Source organism: Ochotona princeps, chromosome 29 (genome assembly GCF_030435755.1).
Source record: "Ochotona princeps isolate mOchPri1 chromosome 29, mOchPri1.hap1, whole genome shotgun sequence".
NCBI classification, from domain to species: Eukaryota; Metazoa; Chordata; class Mammalia; order Lagomorpha; family Ochotonidae; genus Ochotona; species Ochotona princeps.
The window spans coordinates 2,511,039-2,531,412 of NC_080860.1; the positions used below are offsets into that span (position 1 = coordinate 2,511,039).

The 20,374-nt window shown below is 58.1% G+C and overlaps 1 protein-coding gene across 1 annotated transcript; it reads right to left on the reverse strand.

Moving 5' to 3' along the window:
• Positions 1 to 7,224: 7,224 nt before the first annotated feature.
• BRI3BP (BRI3 binding protein) lies at positions 7,225 to 20,057 on the reverse strand. The gene is made up of 3 exons (XM_058656640.1): positions 19,727 to 20,057; positions 9,472 to 9,574; positions 7,225 to 7,712 (listed from the first exon to the last, which is right to left on the reverse strand). The coding sequence occupies exons 1-3, from the start codon at positions 19,934 to 19,936 to the stop codon at positions 7,294 to 7,296; spliced, it is 732 nt and encodes a 243-aa protein (XP_058512623.1). The 5' UTR covers positions 19,937 to 20,057; the 3' UTR covers positions 7,225 to 7,293.
• Positions 20,058 to 20,374: the final 317 nt, after the last annotated feature.

Genomic DNA, 20,374 nt, shown 5'->3' on the forward strand with positions numbered 1-20,374 from the left:
TAGACCAAGGCAGCAAGGAGAGCTGGCGTGAGCGCCAACCAATCGCACGGCGTTCCGGTGCGTGGGCCGCGCCTCCCAGCCAATCCGGAAAGGGATTCGGAAAAGGGTGTGCCCAATCGGAGCTGGCGGACGGGGCGGGGTCACCTTCCCACTCCTCAGGGCCCCGGACGCCGTCACCTTGACAACCCAACGTGTCCCGGACCCCGACGCTCTGGGGCGCCTGGTGCCAACCGGGGGATTGGCGTCTGAGGAGGCTGGAAAATTCCTCCTCCAAGTCTGGGCGTGTGGGAGCAGCCGTACTGGGCGCGCGGGGGCGGCGGAGGGAGGCCGGCAGGCCCACCGACCAAGTGGTGGTGCTCTTGGGCTGGGCGCAGGAGAGCAGGGGTTGCCGCTCGGGGGTCCTGAGGCACGGGCTGTGCCAGCAGCCAGGCTGCGGGGCGAGCGACACAGGAGGGCCCTGGAAGGGACCACAGTGTCCTCCCCGACCCCCAACCCAGGGGCCACCAACGAGCCTCCCGGTGCAGGGCCCACCTGCCCAGATGAGATGCCAGGGACGGAGCAGGACAGGGGATGCACATGGTGACCGCGATGCCACTCTGCAGGACAGGGCTCCGGGCATTTGCGGGCAGGGGCCAGGGCTTCACTGCCCCTAGAGCAACACCCTGGGAGCATTTCTTTTTCTTTTTTTTTTTTTAAGATTTTTATTGTTATTGGAAATTAAGATATACAGAGAGGAGGAGAGACAGAGAGGAAGATCTTCCATCCGATGTTTCACTCCCCAAGTGAGCCACAACGGGCCGGTGCGCGCCAATCCGATGCCAGGAACCAGGAACCTCTTCCGGGTCTCCCACGCGGGTGCAGGGTCCCAAAGCCTTGGGCCGTCCTCGACTGCTTTCCCAGGCCACAAGCAGTGAGCTGGATGGGAAGTGGAACTGCCGGGATTAGAACCGGCACCCATATGGGATCCTGGTGCGTTCAAGGCGAGGACTTTAGCTGCTAGGCCACGCTGCTGGGCCCGCTGGGAGCATTTCTAAGCTGAAGCAAGCCACTGAGCACCCCGGGTGCAACTTCGGGAAGAGGTGGCAGGGCGCCTAGAGGTGGTGGTCGCCCTACAGGGCAGCTTCAGGCACTCAGTGGCATCCTCTGGCAGAACACACAGGACGAGGGGACAGCGTTGGCTGTAGCCTTCCTTTTTCCTAGGCCACGTCACGCCTTCTCAAATGCCAGGAGGCGACTTCTTTGCAGCTGTTTCTCGAGCCGGGTCTGGCAGCGTGCGGGTTCCTTGGGCTGCGGTGGGCACGTGCCTGTGCCCGAGGTGTCAGGAGCACACCAACATTCAAGTATGGCCACGAGAAGCATGAAGGAATCCAGCAGCATGAGGCTGTGGGCGTCTGTGTCCTCGTTCCCGGCCACGGGGAGGGAGGCAGATGGTCAATGCTGACTGTTAAGGAAGTTGGAACATTCTAGAATTTCTAATACCAACATGACCCACTTCTGTCCAAGACCACAAACTTGCCTGTGGTAAGGAAGCAGACAGATTTACAGAGAGAAGGAGAGAAAAGATCTTCCATCTGCTGGCTCACTCCCCAAGTGGCCACAACAGCCGGGGCTGAGCTGATCTGAAGCCAGGAGCCAGGGACCTCCTCGGGTCTCCCACACAGGTGCAGGGTCCCAAGGCTTTGGGCTGTCCTCAGCCTGACCCAGCCAGAGGGAGCGGCCACAAAGGTGGTGACCCGATGTAGCGGTGACAGTACAGGGAAGGTGACACATGGGACATTTGAAGCATTGCATGGCCCATCATAGCTGATGGGAAAGCCCACCAGAACAGGGCACACTGGGCATGCATGCGGTACAAAGGGCACTTCCTCACTGGCCTGGTCATCCAGCAAAGCCCACGCTGGCTGCAGTGCTGGGGACAGCCAGCGAGGCCCAGAGCCAGGGGCACCAGGTCAGGCCTCTGGCACCCTCACGACAGCCCTGTAGTTCTCCCTGCATTTCCTGGGTCCTGGAAGGTCTTGCTCCTGCTTTATTTAGGTTTCATTTTTAAAAAATATATTCTTGCAAAGTTGTTTTAAATCCCAGGCTTTGGCTCAGATGGGCTACTCGCCTGCTCATTCAGATTTGTCTGGACACCCCGTGCTGCTGCTTTCACTACTGGCTGAGCTGTCTTGCATCGTGCCTGGCCCCAGGGGTCACCTGCCCACTCTCCCAGTGACAGAGGGTGCCAGGACCTTCCCACGATGTCATGGGGGCCAGCCTCACCCGTCCCCGTGTATGGGTATGGGATTCTGTTGGCAGCGCTCAGGGCCCAAGTTGGTTTACTGGGGTTATACTCCTGTCAACCTTGCTGCTAGCATTCTGTAAGGAAACAGCCTGTGGCACCCCAAGTTCAAGGTGCCCTGGAGGGCTGAGTACCAGTCTCACCACCCTGATGGGGTTATCCAACTTAGCAAATAAACGCAGAGCACGATGAGCTTTAGTTTGAGATTGTCATAGGCAGCACCTGGGGGCGCTGTTGAGGCACAGCATGCTAAACCACTACTGTGACATCCCTAATGAGTGCTGGGGGTTTGCAACTGGCTGCCCCACTTCCAGTCCAGTTCCCTGCTAATCCACCTGTGAGGGCAGCTGAGGGTGGCCTGCGCCCCTGGGGGAGACGCGGATGGAGTTCTATGCTACTGCCTTAGCCTGGCCCATCCCTAGCTGTTACAGCCATTTGGAGAGCGAAGCAATAGATGGAAGATCTCTCTCTCTTTCAAATAAATAATCTTTAAAACAAAACTGCAGTATACTTTGCTAAAAAAAGCATGGGCTGGGCCCAGCAGCGTGGCCTAGTGGCTAAAGTCCTCGCCTTGAACGCACCAGGATCCCATATGGGCGCCGGTTCTAATCCCGGCAGCTCCACTTCCCATCCAGCTCACTGCTTGTGGCCTGGGAAAGCAGTCGAGGACGGCCCAAGGCTTTGGGACCCTGCACCCGCGTGGGAGACCCGGAAGAGGTTCCTGGTTCCCGGCATCGGATTGGCGCGCACCAGCCTGTTGTGGCTCACTTGGGAAGTGAAACATCGGATGGAAGATCTTCCTCTCTCTCTCTGTATATCTGACTTTGTAATAAAAATAAATTTTTTTTTTTTTAAAAAAAGAGCGTGGGCTGCTTATGTGAAACCCAGCTCGGACTGGCCAGCTCCAGTTAAAGCCGGCATGCCTCCCTCCAGCAGCTCATCCGGGATTCAAGGAATCCCTGGATGATCATTGGACGATCTACCGAGGCTCGGCTCAAACAGAGGGTTAGATTTAAGGGTCACACAGGGAGGAAACTATTGTCATGTTCTCAGAATCATCTATTTAATCCATGCCATCTAGTCTCCATCCACTAACGAAAGCCATCATAATAAAACATTAAAGTCCACACAACCAAATTACAACAAACATTTATTAAGTTATAATTTTCACAATATTTTAATTCTGTTCTGAAATCGATCTACAAATACCTCTACATAACACCAAAGCCAGTGGTTTATAAATAAGAATTAGATACTGCTTTGCCGAAAAAAAAAAAAAAAAAAAAGATAATAAGCCCAATACATTCATGTCTGTTGAAAGTACTTATAGAAGCAGTTTCCAGATGGAACTGTCACCCACACCACTGTGCTTAAATCAAATGCAGCGACAGCATCCAATTCAATCCTATAGAAAATGTGTAACCAGTCGGCGTAGCCCAACACCAACTGAGCCAAGAATGTGCTGCTGCTAATGGGTATTTGCCTTCCCAATTATAACTATTTCCAGTTCAGAAAAAGGGAACTGTTGGGCTGGAAGTGTGTGCTGACCACCACAGCCGTTCCAAGAGATCTGGGACCGAACACACATGTGGACGCTAAAACTGACACCAACAGCCTTTGGACCCGAGCCCAGGAACAGCGGCCAACAACATCCTTAGCTGCCACAGGTTTTCAGCCAACACCATAGATGACGGTTGGCTTTTTGTGCCACAAGAGAAAAGCTGGTGCTGACACAGGTCCTGGTTCCAATGACCCAGCCAGGAGGAACCAGGAGAGTGGTGTGCTGGGCACAGCTGGGTTTCTGCCCCAGCTGACTGCCCAGCACGAACCAGGAGGGTCCTGATGCCACTATGGTTCTTCAGTTTTGTTCACGCAGGACGCACAGGAGGTCGGATCGCTCAAACTTCGCCAGAAATGTTAGTGTTGTGCAAGGATGGGTTTACTCATGAGGGCTGGGAGGAACCTCAGGCTTCCCTCTGACCCCCAGCCAGAGGGTAAGAGCTGACTAGCTGGTGAAGTCAGCTGGGTCAAAACCCTTTGGCGAGTACCCAGCAGGTGTTGGCCACCAAGAGTAGCACAGGCAGCAATTCAGGATTCCCACTGGGCACTGGCACCAACCCCAGGACAGCTGTCCATCTTTACTGAGTGACAGCTCACCCCAGCAGGAAAGGGTTTACACCAGCCCTTGAAGGCAGTCCAGGCGGGCTGCAGGGTCACGCTGTTACCATGACCTGGGACTTCCTACCACCGTGCTGCCCTGCCCTGCCTTTGCCAGCATGGAACAAGCTGCCGGTGGCCCTGTGTGGCCTCCGTGTTTCTCAGTGCCCAGGGGAACCCAGCAAAAGCCTTCCCCAGGGCATTCCTCTTGGCAGCGTCTTAGTCACCCAGTATGACCTACCAGGGCACATGGGAAGGCAGAGAACCCTCAGCACCCCTCAAGACCACAGGTACCCTGAGCAGGGGCCTGGCCACGCTGTCCCCTGGGCCACAGGCACCCTGAGCAGAGGCCTGGCCACGCTGTCCCCTGGGCCACAGGCACCCTGAGCAGAGGCCTGGCCACGCTGTCCCCTGGGCCACAGGCACCCTGAGCAGGGGCCTGACCACGCTCTCCTCTGGGCCACAGGCACCCTGAGCAGAGGCCTGGCCACGTTCTCCTCTGGGCCACAGGCACCCTGAGCAGGGGCCTGGCCACGCTGTCCCCTGGGCCACAGGCACCTGAGCAGAGGCCTGGCCACGCTCTCCTCTGGGCCACAGGCACCCTGAGCAGGGGCCTGGCCACGCTGTCCCCTGGGCCACAAGCACCCTGAGCAAGGGCCTGACCACGCTGTCCCCTGGGCCACAGGCACCCTGAGCAGGGGCCTGGCCACGCTGTCCCCTGGGCCACAGGCACCCTGAGCAGAGGCCTGGCCACGCTGTCCCCTGGGCCACAGGCACACTGAGCAGGGGTTTGGCCATGCTGTCCCCTGGGCCACACGCACCCTGAGCAGGGGTCTGGCCACACAAACCCCGGGCCCCTATGACACACATTTCAAACCAGATCAACATTGTTTTCATCCAAATGTTCCGGAATCACACTCCGCCAGGTGCCGTGCTGCCAGGCCCTCCAGCTCTGAAGGGATCACAAAGGTCCTTCTTACAGATATGAGAAATGGTACAAAAATACATTTTTTCTACATACAAAAGACAGAGAGAGATGGCAGGGGAAGGCCAAGGCCCTGCAGAGTGTCCACGGGATGGAGGAAGAAAACAAAGAACTCCAACGCCTTGGGGTCAAGCATTGTCCCAAACAGAAGTGGACCCTGGGCGCTACAAGCCATTGAAAGCGGTCAGCCACGCATCGAGGGTGCTGCCGGGAAGAGCAGTGCGAACGAGCAGAGCGAGCCGTCGACCAAGGCAAGCTCAGACTTCGGCGCGGTTCTCAGTGCTCCCGACCCGCCACCCAGACACGGGCCCTTCCTCAGGCCACCAGGTGGTTGCTGACACCGTGCCCTGTGCATCTCGGGGGAGAGGGGAACAGAGTGGTGTCTCGGTCCCCTAGGGGTACAGCCAGATGTGCAGGAGGAAGGAGGGCAGGGAGGATGTGCCCATGTCACTCGCCCCTGTGCTAACACGGCCCTGTCCGTGTGACACACAAGCCAGAATCCTGGATGGAGATCAACGTGAGCGATGCCTAACAGGCATGCTTTTCATCAGGGAACTAACTGAACGCCAGAGAGACTGGCCCTGCAACGGGCACCATGAAGACACACAGCTCCATCCAGGCGCTTGCCACCGGAACAGGAACTTCAGAGACATGCAAGAGCTGGCAGACGCTCGGTTTTCTTCAAACTGGTACCTGGATGACTGTGAGGTCCTGGTTCTATAGGATCTGACAGGGGTTCCTGCAAACCCAAAGGCAGGGCTCTGGGGGCTGCCAGGGTGTGCTGGTGAAGGTGCCAGGCCAGCTTGCACACACCGCCTCCCTTTCCTAATGGGATCCCAGTGAGGGCGCATTGCCACCAGCAAGGAGCCGAGCCTTGGGAAGCTCTCTTGCCTGGAACCCCCACGGCTACTGTCCTCCATCCCCAGAGGCCATCTAACGGAAGGGCACACAGCAGGTTCACACGGAAAGCACGCCACATGCGTCACCATGGCGGGATGTCCCCAGCACTGCTCATGGCAGCTGAGCACCCCCGGGCCACTCTGAAAACAGCAAGAATGCAGGTGCTCGTGTCAGTGGGTCCTCCTTCTGAGGCCCTGACTGGACCAAACCTGAAATGAAACAAACACACCTGGGGTACAGCTTTCTGTGCAGGCCCCGAGACGCAGGGCAGCAAACAGGAGCTGGGGCGACCCTCAGCACCTTCCCAGCCCCTGGCGTTTCCTCCCAAGAATGCTGAGCTTAAAAAATACCAAAGGACACAGGACAAAGACTCTCAGGTCTTGGGGGAATGGCAAGCTGCTGGCCCCTGGGTTCCCGAAGTATTTCACCCGCAAAGGAAACATTGATTAGGTCAACATCAGCCCCAAACCTGTAAAACGAGGCTCCGTTCTGGAACAAGTATCTATGCACACCAACCTCGCCTGCCTGTCCCTAAGCTGCAGAGACAAACACATGGAAATGTTTCCAAAATACCAAACAGGCATATTCTTTCCTTCAGCGTGAAGTCTTAAAAACCTGACTCGTCCACCTTTATTTAAAAAACCTTACAAAAGATGTATTTAAATGCTCGAAAAAAAGGTAACTATGCTCTATGCACAGATAAATTTCTTTCTGTACGGCTAATGTGGTGATCGCCTTTGATTAAAAAATATTTTCCCCACTAGTGACACTTGGTGCAGTCTTCCACGGGTGACACCTTCATCTCCCGTGAGCTGCCGCCGGCTGCAGCCGCCCTCCCCAGGCGCCATGCTCACATTCACCAGTGTTTATTGAGAGTGTTTAGGGTTTGTTGCTATTTTTCTTTTTTCCTCTTTTCATGTTTCCCGAGAGCCCGCGCTGGTAAAAGAGCACCCAGGGGGGTGGCTGACCTTCATTTGTCCTTGGCGCGGTCCAGGCTCTCCAGCACCCTGCTGAGGCGAATGTTGAGCATCCTGACCTGGTTCTCCAGGAGTTCCAGCTTCTCCTGCACGCTGGGGCCGGAGCTGCCGCGCCAGTAGAAGCCCATGGGCCCGGTCATGAAGTAGACGGCCACGACGAAGCAGAGCGGCAGGACGGCGTTCTCGGGCTCGCCCTCGTATTTGTGCAGGATGTACACACACGACATGGAGAACAGGATGACCCGCACCACCCAGAAGAAGCGGCCGAACAGCAGGTGCAGGACGCTGAAGGTGCAGCCCAGGATCAGCGACAGGAACCAGTAGGCCAGCAGGACCACGCCCACCAGCAGCAGTGCACGGGCGGGACTGTTGGCCACTGAGGCCGGGCTGAAGTACTGGGACATGTTGGAGACTGTGGAACAGAAGAGAGAAGCAGAGCGAGGCTGGTCACGTGCACAGCAGGCAGGCAGCAATCGATCGATTAACAGAGGATTCAACTTCTGCATCCCACGTGGGCACCAGTTCACTGCCAGGCCGCTCTGCTCCTGATCCAGCGCACTGCTCGTGGCCTGGGAGAGCAGCACAGGTGGGCTCAAGGCCCTGGGCCCCAGCACCTGCAAACTTTTGGGGATACATTTCCCTGCTAAAACACAAACCCCCAGACCTAGGAATGCTTTGAACTTGTGCATCACACGTAGTGGGAAAAACGACACGGAAGCCGAGCTCGCTTCACCCTGGGAAGGGTTCTTGGCTCATGACTTCAAGTCAGCTTAGCTCCGGCCATTGCGACCACTTGGGGAGCGAAGCAGCGAATGGAAGGTCTTTCTCTCTGTATATTTGCCTTTTCAATAAAAAGAAACAAATCTTAAAAAAAAAAAAAAAGCTTGGGAGGCTCCCCCCACACCGTGTGTCTCGTGCCAGGCCACAGGCAGCTTCTTCCCATAAGATCTGCTGCTGCGCGGTTCACTGGTGACAGAAGTGGAAGGCCCTGGGCCAGCATGGACCCAGATTGCATGCGGTTGCTGCACTTGGGCTATGTGTTGACTCAGCCATGCCCCATGAGGCGCCAGGAACAGCCCCAGGGTGCTGCGGGCTGCACAGCATCCCCCCAAGGGGCCACATGGCCGCCTCGATGCTCTGCCCGCGCAGGGAGGTGTCCTGAGTCAGTGGGGCCTCTCAGCAGCTGAACCCAATGGAACGAGGCAGGAAGGCAGGAAATGGGCCCCCGAGTGGGGCAACAGCAGCAGGGACACGCCACCCTCACGGCTCAGCCTCAAGGCCATCCGTAGAGTGGGGTGTCCAGGCCTTACAGGGGCATGTGTGACTGTCTTAAGCAACACCACACCTTTCCTCCACCTCTGGGGGCCGGAGGCTGGGGTCACAGTGGGGTGGGCCCGGCTGCCTCAGCAGGCTGCAGGGCGAAGGGTCCCACCACCTCCCCGGGTGCCCCAGGCCTGCCTCAGTGCAGCCTCTGGCCCTCTCTGCACAAAACCGTCTTCTCCCTGCTGCGCTGTGTCCTTGGTCTGAATGTCTTACCTTGCAGAAGGACCAAGGACAACGGTCTCAGAGCACTTGGCCCTGTTCTCAGCACAGCCACGTCTACACTCGGCCCACAGACGCGGTACCCCTTCCGAGGGTCTCACTCCACCCTGTGACTGGCTCTGGCCTGGCAGAGGGCCCCCGTGTGCCAGGCCCCAGGCCAGGCAAGGGTACAAATTGCCCAAGATGTGCACACAGCAGACACTGCCGCCAGCTCCTGCCCTCCTTGGGGTGTGGGGAAGCCATGGGCATTGGGCGCCCATACGACCAGCCTCAGCAGGAACCCCAAGAGCTGAGCGCCCCAGCAGAGCAAAGTCCACGCGGGTCGTCACAGCTCATGGCTGGAGGAATTCCATACATCCCGCGTGACCCCATGAGGAGATTCCAGAAGGCTGAACCTGGCCCCCACAGTCTCCCAGCTCATGCTCTGGGCAGTGTGTCCTCGGGGTCAACACAGCCATGAGCATGGCTGTCTGCCTGGTCCCTCTGGTGACTCACCAGGCCCAGACATAGGTCCCTACAGACTTCCCGGCAACACAAACGGCAACTCGGACCTGGGGTGGAGGCAGGAAGGCACTCCTGGAGCGCAGGTGCACAGGATGGCCCGGACCCTGGGGAAGCATGGCACCTACCGTCAAGTCCAAGGACATCCAGCAGCTCTGTCCACATCTTCCACAATGTCTCCACGAACATGTCTACCCCCAGGACAAACCTCTCCGTCAGCCTGGCCAGGAACTGCAGGGACAAGAAAAGGACCATGAGGGCTAAGTCACCACCTTGGTGCCAGTCCCAGCTGCTCCACTTCTGAGCCAGCTCCCGACTCATACACCTGGGAAAGCAGCAGAGCACGGCCCGAGGGCCTGGGCCCCTACACCTGCATGGGAGACCCAGGAGCAGCTCCTAGCTCCCAGCTCTGGCCTGCTCTAGGCTCAGGCAGCGCGGCCATCTGCAGAGTGACCCAGCAGACGGAGAACCTCTCTTTCTCTCCGTCCTTCCCTCTCTCTTTGTAACTCTGACTTGCAAATCCTGAGACTTTATAAATATTTTCTAAAAAGGGTCACCCTGCCCGTCCCCCGCCAGTCTTCTGGAGCTTCCCGACGCAGCAGCTCAGCAATAGGATCGCAGACACATCTTTCCACTGACAACATCACTGCTTAAATCTGGAAGCTTCCATCCCATCTCTCAGTGGGCACTCAACCTCACTCTGCAGACGCCCACTGTGCATGCCTGCAGCTATCTGACCTGCACAGACGGAAACCCAGGCTCTTCCCAACCTGTGCCGGTGGGCGCTGCCAGCACCATCGGCTCATGTGCCCCCAAGTGTGTCTGCCCGGGACAACATCCCCTCACCAGGACGGGGGACACGGGGGTCCAATCGGCAACCAGCAGAGCTGACCACCTCTGAGCTGGCTTGCTGCTGACTGCCCAGCTCTGCAGGTGGGCACTGTGGGGCAGAGGACTGGGCCGCCCACCTGTGACCCCTGCCTCCCACATCAGACTGCCAGCTCCAGTCCCAGCTCTCAGCTTCTAACCCAGCTTCCTGCTAACGTGCCTGGGAAGGCAGCAGAGGACGGCCAAGTACCTGGGTTCCTGCCATCCACGTGGCAGGAACATGGAGTCCCAGCTCCTAGCTTTGGCCTCGCCCAGTACCAACCACTGTAGCAATTTGAGGAGTGACCCAGAAAATAGAAGATAATAATCAACCCATCCTAGACTCCCCACTTTGCCTCTGTAGATATTAACTATGATTGAGCTCTGTGGGCCCACAGCTAACAAGTAAGGCGCAGAGCTGAACTGACAGGGGAGTCACTCATCACCCATTTCCTTGAGGAGTACAAGTTGGGGCCAAGCTTGCAAGGCCACACCTCGCCCTTGGCCAGACAGCCGCTCCCATGCTCGGGAGAGCTCACGGCAGTGGCCCTGCTGACTTCAGGGCTCGCCCAGGCTGCAAGACCCATTGGCACTTCCGTCCAGGGTGTCGCCAAGCGATGGATCTTGTGGATCCCCTGCGGGACAGGCAACTGGGACACCACAGCCGTGCCTACCACTTGTCCAAACGGAGGACCAATGAAGGCTTCTCCAGGAACGGCCAGCGATGTCTCCATGGCAACAGCTGCCTGAGGGAGGGGCACGGGGGAAGGACACGACTCCATTCCTCTCGCTGCTGGTCCTGCTGGGCCCAGCTTTCTAAGGGGGAAAACAGGCCAGAGCCTGTGCAGACCTCAACAAGGGTCCAGCCCACAGCCAACTGCTCAGTGACCCACGGGTGGCAGCGTGGTCACCTCCCCTGTAACTCAAGCCTGCTAGCAGGTGCTGAAGCCTGTTGTACCTGAGAAACCAGTGCAGCTGGCAGCAGGTCTGGGGTAGAGGCTCTCTCCCAGGGTGGAAAGGACCGCCCTCTCCTGTGGGAAGACAAGGTCCCAAATCTGCACCTTCCTGTGGACACGGGAGCCCTGGGGGGAACACATGTGCCTAGATTGGCAGTTGAGGAGGCCCCCGCCAGGGCTGTCGGGTGGATGAGGCCCTGATCAGGGGTACCCATGAGGACAAGGGAGGGGGTGTGGCCTTGGAAACCAAGCAGAGGCCTCGGGTACCAGCCCTGCCGGCATCTCGCCCTGGACCCCACCACCTGAGAACACACGTTCCGGGTGTCCATGTTGAAGCCCCCAGCCTGAGCGGCTCTGTGGACGCACAGCTCGGGGTCTGGAAGCGGTGCAACGGAGGTTGGCCGGGAACATCTGGCCCAGACCAGGCTCCAGGGGATCGTGAGCTGGCCACTGGCCCACTACCCACGACGGGGCGCCTGACAGAAGGTGGGAGCGGGCGCTCTGGGAAAGCAGGAAAAACCACCAGTTGCACCACCAGCAACCCTTGACGGTATGGGTTCGAGTCCTGGCTGCTCTGCTTCCAATCCTGTTCCATGCTAACGCACCTGGGAAAGCAGAGAAGCATAACCCAAGGGCTTGTGTCCTTGTGTCCACGTAGGGGACCAGGATGGAGTTCCTGGCTCCTGCCTTGAACTTCAGCTCTGGCCATTACAGGCACCTGAGGAGTGAACCAACAGAATGGAAGATAGATCTCTCTCTCTAACTCTGTCTTTAGTCCTGCAATGAGAATGGTGCCTGCCCCAAGCTCTTCCTCCCACACACATCCCTGGGCAAAGCCTCTGCCCCCGGAGGCAGCCAAGGTCACCAAAAGATGGAGTGTGAGGAACCGCGACAGCCGAGAAGAGTCAAGGAGCCGCCGAGACATGACGTCGACAGCCTGGTGAGAACAGAAAATGCTATCGGGGCAAAGCAGGAGGATCTCCACCAAGCACGGACTGTAGTCCACACAGAGCGGCCAGGGTTTGGCCCATCCCAGGTTGGAGCGCTTGGGGTGAGCCCCTATTTCTGCATTCTGACTCCAGCTCCCTGCCAACACAGACCCTGACAGGCAGCAGGCAGCAGTTCTACCTGCGTCCCTGCTGCTCACATGGGAGACCCAGAGGGAGGTCTGGGCTGCTGGCTTCAGTGTGGCCAAGTCCAAGAAGAGCCCTCTAACTGTGCCTTTCAAATAAATAAGTCTGAAACACATACGGGCAAATTATCGCAAAGGATACGTGAATTTAAGATGTTAACAACCAGGGAAACAGGGTATAGACAATGTGGGAGTTCTCCATACTATCTTCATAACCTTTCTGCCAACCTAAAAGTGTTCTAAGAAAAGCTTATGACCAGGCCAGGTGGCACGGAAGGTTAGGCTGCCACTTGGGAATGCCACGTCCCACACTATAGCTCTAGTTCCTGTCCTGGCTACGCCACTTCTGCTAATGTGCGCCCAGAAGCAGATGACAGCCCAAGCACGGAAGTTGCAGAAGCAGGCTCAGGCGCTCAGCCTGTTCCTGGCCCAGGCCTAGACACTGCCGGCGTTCAAGGAGGGACGATAAGAAGGCCGACCGTGACAAGTGCTAGGGGAGGACTGGAGGTACCAGAACCTTGTGAGGTTCAGGGGGACGATGAAATGGCCGTTGCTGTGGAGACCAGGGCGGGGAACAGTCAACAGAAACAACCACTCTGCCAGCTACAGCCCCCACAGTACTAGAACACAAGAATCAGCTCCCAGCACCCACCGTAGCACCGACTGCAACAGATGGCCAGTGCAAACAAGACAGGCGCCCAGCAGCTGGGATCCCACATCCCACACCTACCCGTGCGCACCCCAGGAGGCAGCAGGTGCAGGTTCAGCTGGCCAAGCCCAGGCTGCCTCCATGGGTGCCCTGGGTTGAGTTCCCAGCCTAACCTAAGCGACTGTGGTCATCTCGGGAGTGACCAGGCCTCTCCGTCAAATCAACATGAAGCATTTTCTACAAGCCGTAGAAATAAGGTTCTGATACACGCTGCGACGTGGACCAATGGAAAATGGCACACACAGTTAACAGTCAGAAAGGAGTACGCATCCTCCACTTACAGGATACATCCACGCAGGTAATGCAGGGACAAGACACAAATGGCCCTGTGCAGGGCTGGGGCGGAATGACCAGTAACTGGAACCGAGTCCCTCTTCAGGGCAGCAGCAATGTGCCACAGCTGACTGGAGTGACGCTTGAGCGGCACTGAGCACCCTAAACACCACCACGCAGGTCCTGACGAGCGACCTGCATGGGATCTGAGTGACAGCTTTGGAAGGCTGTCCACGGCACCCACCCCAGAAACGAGAGACTGGGCCTGTCATCTCAGGGCTGTCAATGTCAGGGGCAGACACGAGGCACAGCAGCTAAGGAGCCGCACGGCTCCTGGCCTGGCCACCCCGGTTCCTGTCCAGCTCCCTGCCACCCACGAGGGAGTCGCTGCCGCAGTTCTGGCCTCGTGGCTTTGGCCTGGCCCAGCCCTGGCTGTTGCATTTGCAGAGGAAAACAGCAGGTCCATCAGTCTTTACTGCTCTAACTTTCAAATACAATAAAGAAAAGAACTCTATTAATCCCATAAAGATTACCTCTTCACCGTCCCCTCAAAAAAAAAAAGTCCAGGAGCTCTAACGGACTAGAGAGCAGAAATGCAGCAGCAACCCACCCCCACTCGGGAGTTTCCCGCCGTAACGGAACCTGAACAACGGCACCGAGAGCAGCTCTGCAGGGAAGGACTGGCACGCACTGCTCCCGCCGCACGGGTCAGCCAAAAGCAGGACACGCGCAGCAGGTCTGTACAGAAAACACGCAACAGAAGCAAGAACTGGTGAGTCCAGCGGACAGGCTTCGGCTTGCCCTGGCCTTTCTCCTCCGTGCTACGTGCAGATTTCCACAGTGAACAGGGAGAAGAAATGTCGGGCACGCAGGGCTGTGTCTCCGAGGGGGAATACATGTGTGTGGAGACATGTGCAGCTCTGCGGGTGCGTGAAGCCGAGTACCAAAGGGGCGGCGTGACCTGCTCCAAACACTTCCTCAGTGGTTCCTGTGCCGCTGTTCTGCCTCCGCTCCAGCTTCCTGCTCTGCCCGGGAAGGTGGCAGAAGGGGGCCTGCACCTCACATCTGTTTAGACCTCAAGCCCGGGATGCCACTCAGAGCTGGACACAAGCAACCAAAAGCACACTGCTGGCTGCAGGTGTCAGGGAGCGCCGGCCCCCACAGCAGGAAGCGACCTCTGCAGGCCAGGGCCCTCTCCAGATGGCCTGCTGGTCACCAGCGTGCTCTGTGCGTGACAATACATTACTCTGTAGGTAGGCACACACGCAGGAGACCACACCAACCGAAAACGGAAGCTGGCACTGGGGTACAGGCAAAGTCACCACTGTGACGTCTGTCTGTGCCCCGTATCAGAGCGCTACTTCGAGTGTCACCTCCTGTGTCAGGGACTCTGCTCCCAGCTGACACGTGTGGGAAGGCCACAGAAGATGACCCACGTGTTTGGGCCCCAGCCATGCCCGGGGCTCCAGCCAGGCACAGTCCTGGCTGTCACTGCCATCTGGCTGCACCAGCGCAAGATCTTTCTCTTTCAAAGAAGCAAAAAGCACAGTTTTATCCCTAAAAGAGCCCCACTGCAATCCCACTTGGAGCAACAAAAGACCTGTGAACCTTGCCCCAATGTACCCACCAGGGGCACTGCCTCCACTGGGCACACCGCTGCCCGCCTGCCCAGCCACACACCAGCCCTGCTGACCTTTGCTCTTCCCTGGTGGCTCCCTGGCCTCCTCCATCCAGGAACACTAGGCTGCAAGCGCCTTAAGCACACATGTGGGCAGCTCTCTGGAACCGTGGAACGAGGAACTCTCTCGGTTTATGCCTCAATTTCCTCATTGGCAACACGGGGTGCAAAGAGCCACACCTCTCCCTAGCCCACAATCCTGCTTTACGCATTCCCAACTCAACATCCCTGTGCCTGCCTACCACCCCGCCATGGCGGTACTTCTCTGGGAGGGATCACCCGGCCCAGCTGGCACACCACTGGAAAAACCCACACAACGGACCATGTGGGCCACCCTGGAGCCCACGGGTTGTAGCATCACTGTTTGGCACAGCATGGTGCACTCCTCCTCCTCACCCCGGATCAGCCAAGGACAGACAGAGCCTATCGCTGACATCACCCTCTGCTCTCCGCCCTGCTGGCTTTTCCCATTCTAGGTACTTCATACACACGGACTCATGGGCTACATGGCTGGCGCTTTTGCAAGGTTTGCCCCTCCTTCTTCTCTTTTTTAAGATTTATTTATTTTTCTTGGGAAATCAGATTTACAGAGAGAAGAAGAGACAGAAAGATCTTCTACCCACTAGATCAGTCCCCAAGTGGCCGCAACAGCCAGAGGTGAGCTGATCTGAAGCCAGGAGCCTAGAGCTTCTTCCAGGTCTCCCATGCAGGTGCAGGGTCCCAAGGCTTTGGGCCGTCCTCCACTGCTTTCCCAGGCCACAAAGCAGGGAGCTTAATGGGAAGTAGAGTAGCTGGGATACGAACCAGCATGCTCATGGGATCCCAACGCATGCAAGGCTAGGACTTTACCACTGCGTCAAGCCGTCCCTCCTTTTCCACGGCTGATTCACGTTCATAGACCAACCCACCCTTTGGGTCATCTGTATTCTGCGGCTACCTGGACAGGTGCCCAACAAACACTCCTGTAACAGGTGCTTGTAACTGCAAAGGAGTGAACACAACCCGCACTGTGTATCAACGCTCCTGTTGGCCTCTGAGCATTCAGGGCCCGGTGCTGAGCAGCTCAGCAATTGCAGCAAACCCCCACTGCTCGCTGGTGCACACTGAGACAGAAGCAGGGCCACAGGCCCAGGTCACGAGCCTGTGGGGAACAGCACTGCAATGCATGCCCAGTTCCATTGGCACCAAGGGCTCTGAACGCATAGGAGCTGGTCTCTCAGCCTAGCCTAGGTTACACTATGGGGTGTCTCTTTAAGCACCCTCAAACTTCACATTCAATCCATGAAGCAGGTCTGGCTCTACTTAGGAAACCTGAGCGTCTCTCTCTCTCTCTCCTCCTTCCGGCTTCCCTTCCCCTTGCCCTCTTCCCTGCTACTCTCCACACCCCGCCCCCCAGTCCTGCCCCACTGGAATAAATCTAAGATACCTCATTTAAAAAAAAAAGAAAGGAAACCTGAGCTCTGTGGCTGGTAGGCTCAGTTTTCCCTAAATTCAAATTAGTAAAGTCTCCCCCAGGCCCAGCTTGCCTGGGCTGCTCTCAGTCAGGGTGGCCTTGCTGCAGATGCTTTGCTGGGGAACCCGGGCACGAAAACGGGTGGGTGGCAAAAACATGGGCCACATACACCCTGCCACTGCTACTGCGTCTGAGCTGGACCCAGCTCCTTCCCCACAGCGCCCATCGGTTTTCTCCAGGACCCCTGCCTGGCGGGTGCGGGATAAAAATGTGGTGACCTGCAGGCAGGCTCGGCACAGCAGGCACAGGCCACAGGGGTCAGTGTGGCCATGCCCTGAACTGCGGGCCCAGCCCTTCCCTGCCCCCGATGCTTGGCTCCTCTGCCTCCACAGATCCACGGAAGCATCCCCCCACGGCAGTGTACTCGGCAGACCCCCACGGCGCTGCCAGCAGACAGTGGGATCCTGGTGTGTACCCTGCACAGAGAAGGCACATCTCGGGGCAGCACTGTGCCACGCAGATAAAGCTGCTACCACCCACACTGAGGAGTTAGAGTGGAGAGTGGGCACTTAGGGTTTTTCTGGTCCCCAAGTTATTTTTTTAAATATAAAATTGTATTTTCTCCCCCATGTCTTAATTTCCCCAGAGCACCTTTCTCCCAAGGACACCCTCCTGCCCCAAAGGACACAGCAGCCCAAGTAACATCAATTCACCATCTACAAGTGACCCAGCTGACCTCACCTCTGGCCACTGTCACAGATGGTGGCTGAGTATACAGCTTATCATGAATGCGAGAGGAAGCTAACCAGTCCCAGGCTCCTGAGGTTTGATCAGAAACCAGATGCCATTGGGAACGATTCTGTCCTTTGAGTAACTTCCCTGGGACGGTGCACAAAACACACCATCTCCACCATTAACTGGGTTTCTTGCTTCCCTCCTCATGCAAATGTGGCAAGAAGTCTGGAGCCTTCCTCAGGACACGCGAAGACCCCTGCTGCCACCATGGCAGGAGCCCTTTCTCCCGTTTTTCCTAAATAAATCCTGCTTTGCAAGCTAGAATTGTCTGCATGAAAATCCTTCTTTTGTGTGAGACAGGAGAGGAGCTTGCTGCCATGTTCTGCATCGTAACATCCTACAACACCTTCGTCCCACGTGGGCACCAGTTCAAGACCCGGCTGGGCCACTTGTGATCCAGCATCCCGCTGACGCACCTGGGGAACTGCCTGGGCCCACAAAAACCACACAGCACACCCAGCTCCTGGCTCCAGCCTGGTCCAGCCGAGCTGTTGTGGCCATTCGGGGAATGAACCAGCAGACAGAAGACCCCTCGCTCTCCCAGTCTCTCTTTTCGCTCTAAGACAAACAATTTCTGCCTTTCAACGGGCCAGGCAAGACAGAGTGCAGCGTGAGCAGCGTCCCTTTGCTCACAGGCCACCTGGCACAGCAGGCCTCAGCGCTACCTCTGGGTACCAAGATGTCCCGGGTGTTCGGCCTCGCTCATCCCCGTCCCTGGCTGGGGCCAAGCAGCTCTCTGCCTCCACTGGGCCGACAAGGGATATTATTCACAGGCTAACCTGCCTCCTCCTGCAGCCACCAAGACTGACTGTGGAGCCACAGGCTAAGCCCACCTGTGGGATGCCCACACCCCACACGGCAGCACTAGTTCAAGTCAGGGAGGCCCACACTTCCAATCCAGCTTCCCGCTAATGTGCCCCTCAGGCAATGGCACACGATGGCCCAAGATGGAGTCTGGGTGCCTGGCAATGGTCTGGCCCAACACTGACTGGTCAACACCTTTGGAGAGGGAAGTAACAGGAGCTTTCTGTCTCCCCCTTTCAAACAATAGTCATAATTTAAAAATACGTTTTGTTTATTTCAAGCAGAGAAGGAGGTCTCACCCGGCTCATTCCCTCAAATACCCAAACAGCAAAGGCTAAGGACTCAAGCTGGGTCTGGGGTGGGGAGCAGGGACTCGGCACCTGTCAGGAGCCTGGGGCAGCTAGAGCCAGACACCAGGTCCAGGTACCCCACCTCGTGTCTTAGCCAGAGGTCATTACCAGGTTCCAGTCCCAGCCATCACCTAGCCATCTCCTGATGACCTCCTTTTAGCCCCAAAAGGTCTTTAGCAAGTCTGGTCTGGCCCCAAGTAACAGCTCCCACTAACTGGCTGTGGAGGGATCCAGGAAGATACCCACCACTGCTTAACTGCAACCTCTTAGTGGAGCCACAAAGGCTTACCCCATTTAAAAGACCGTGAAACTGAGGTCCAAAGAAGTTGGTAGAGCCTCCAACTTCAAAACCCCAGGAAGAAGGACAGGCAAACCGCATCCCCATAGCCAAACGGCCCTGTCAACTTCCCCTTTTTCAGGCTCCATGTGCCCCTCCTGCAGTCCAAAAACCATTTTCAGGGGGCCCCCAAAGGGTCCGTGACAACTCCAATTAGAAGCCCAGGCAAGGGGCACGGTGAGGCGACCTAACAGCTAAAGTTATTACCTTGCACGTGCCAGAATCCAATATGGGTGAGCTTTCTAATCCCGGGAACCCAGGTTCCCATCCAGCTTCCTGCCTATGGCCTGGGAAAGCAGTCGAGGACGGCCCAAAGCCTTGGGACCCTGCCCCCGCGTGGGAGACCCGGAAGAAGCTCCTGGCTCCTGGCTTCGGATTGGCTCAGCTCCGGCATTTGCGGCCACTTGGGGAGTGAACCAGACGGTGGAAGATCTTCTCTGTCTCTCCTCCTCTCTATATATCTGCCTTTCCAATAAAAATAAATCTTAAAAAGAAGGAGAAGAAGAAGCCCCAGGCACAGCCCTAGATAGGCGCGCACGGCTCCTTCTCTGTCCGAGAGTAAAACCAGCCGGAGCCACCCCCATCGTGTCTGCGGGGATGGGGGGGAAGGGGAACCCTCGGAGGCCGGAAGGAACCGGGGCCGCCGAGGAGCGCGGCCGCGTGGGGACGCGGTGTGCGGCCCGGGCGCGCCGGCCTCACAGTGAGGCCCATTCAAACGCCGCGAATGAATGAAGCGCAACGCCGGTGGCGTCAGCGCGGCGGGCAGAGGCCCCGCCGGGCCGCTCTCGGGACCAAGGTCCAAGGAGAAGCCGGACACCGGCACCCCGCGTTCCGGCACGTGCTGGGCCCTCGGGGGGAAGGGGGAACCCGCAGGCCGGGCCTCCCACTCCTCCCCACCCGGAACCGGGTCCCTCGCTCCGCGCGCACCCGCCAGGCCGCCCGCTCCAGAGGCCGCGCGCGGCCCGAGCCGGCCCCGGTCGCCAGGTGCGCGACGGCCCCGGGCAAGGTGACCGCGGGCGCAGCGCCCACCTTCTGCGCGGCGCGCACGTTGTCCTCGCCGAACAGGCTGCTGACGCTCTGCGAGAAGGTGTTGACCGTGCGGCGGTAGCTGTTCTTGTCGGCGCCGCCGCGGCCCCGCGCCCCCTGCGCGCCCGGCGCCAGCAGCCCGAGCAGCAGCAGCAGCAGCAGGAGCAAGAGCCCGGCTCGGGCCCCGGGCCCGGCCGAGGCGCGCGCACCCATGCTCTGCCGGCAGTGCGGGATCGCCGCGCCCGGGGAAGAAGACCGCGCTCGGGGACGGCCGAGGCTCCGGCGGGGACCGCGTTGGCGCGCTCGGGGACCCCGCGTCGCTTCGCCAGCCGCCGCCGCGTCTGCGCCACCTGCTCCGCCCCGCGCGCACAGGCGCCGGCCCTGCCCACGCCGCGCCCCGCCCCCGCGCCCGGACCCGCCACCCACCCGGCCCAGCGCGCTGGGACCAGAGGTCGCCCCGGCCCCAGCATCCCAGAAGCCTTCCCTGACCTGGTTGGTGGGCCTTCCGAGGCTGAAAGAAGAAAACAAACAAAAAAATTTTTATTTTTCAACTTGATTTAAAAGTAGTGCGAGCCGGTAAGACCTGGAACGGCCTCAGGTGTGTGATGGGAAAACACGAAAGAAGCCTGCCGAGTCTCACCGATGGAGCCC

What these genes read in the sequence shown, in the direction of transcription:
- BRI3BP (XM_058656640.1), bottom strand. Translation starts at nt 19,936, where the DNA reads ATGGGTGCGCGCGCCTCGGCCGGGCCCGGGGCCCGAGCCGGGCTCTTG. An exon ending in ACGTGCGCGCCGCGCAGAAG is followed by an intron (nt 9,575 to 19,726) that starts GTGGGCGCTGCG and finishes TTGTCCCTGCAG; the next exon opens with TTCCTGGCCAGGCTGACGGA. An exon ending in GGATGTCCTTGGACTTGACG is followed by an intron (nt 7,713 to 9,471) that starts GTAGGTGCCATG and finishes TCTGTTCCACAG; the next exon opens with TCTCCAACATGTCCCAGTAC.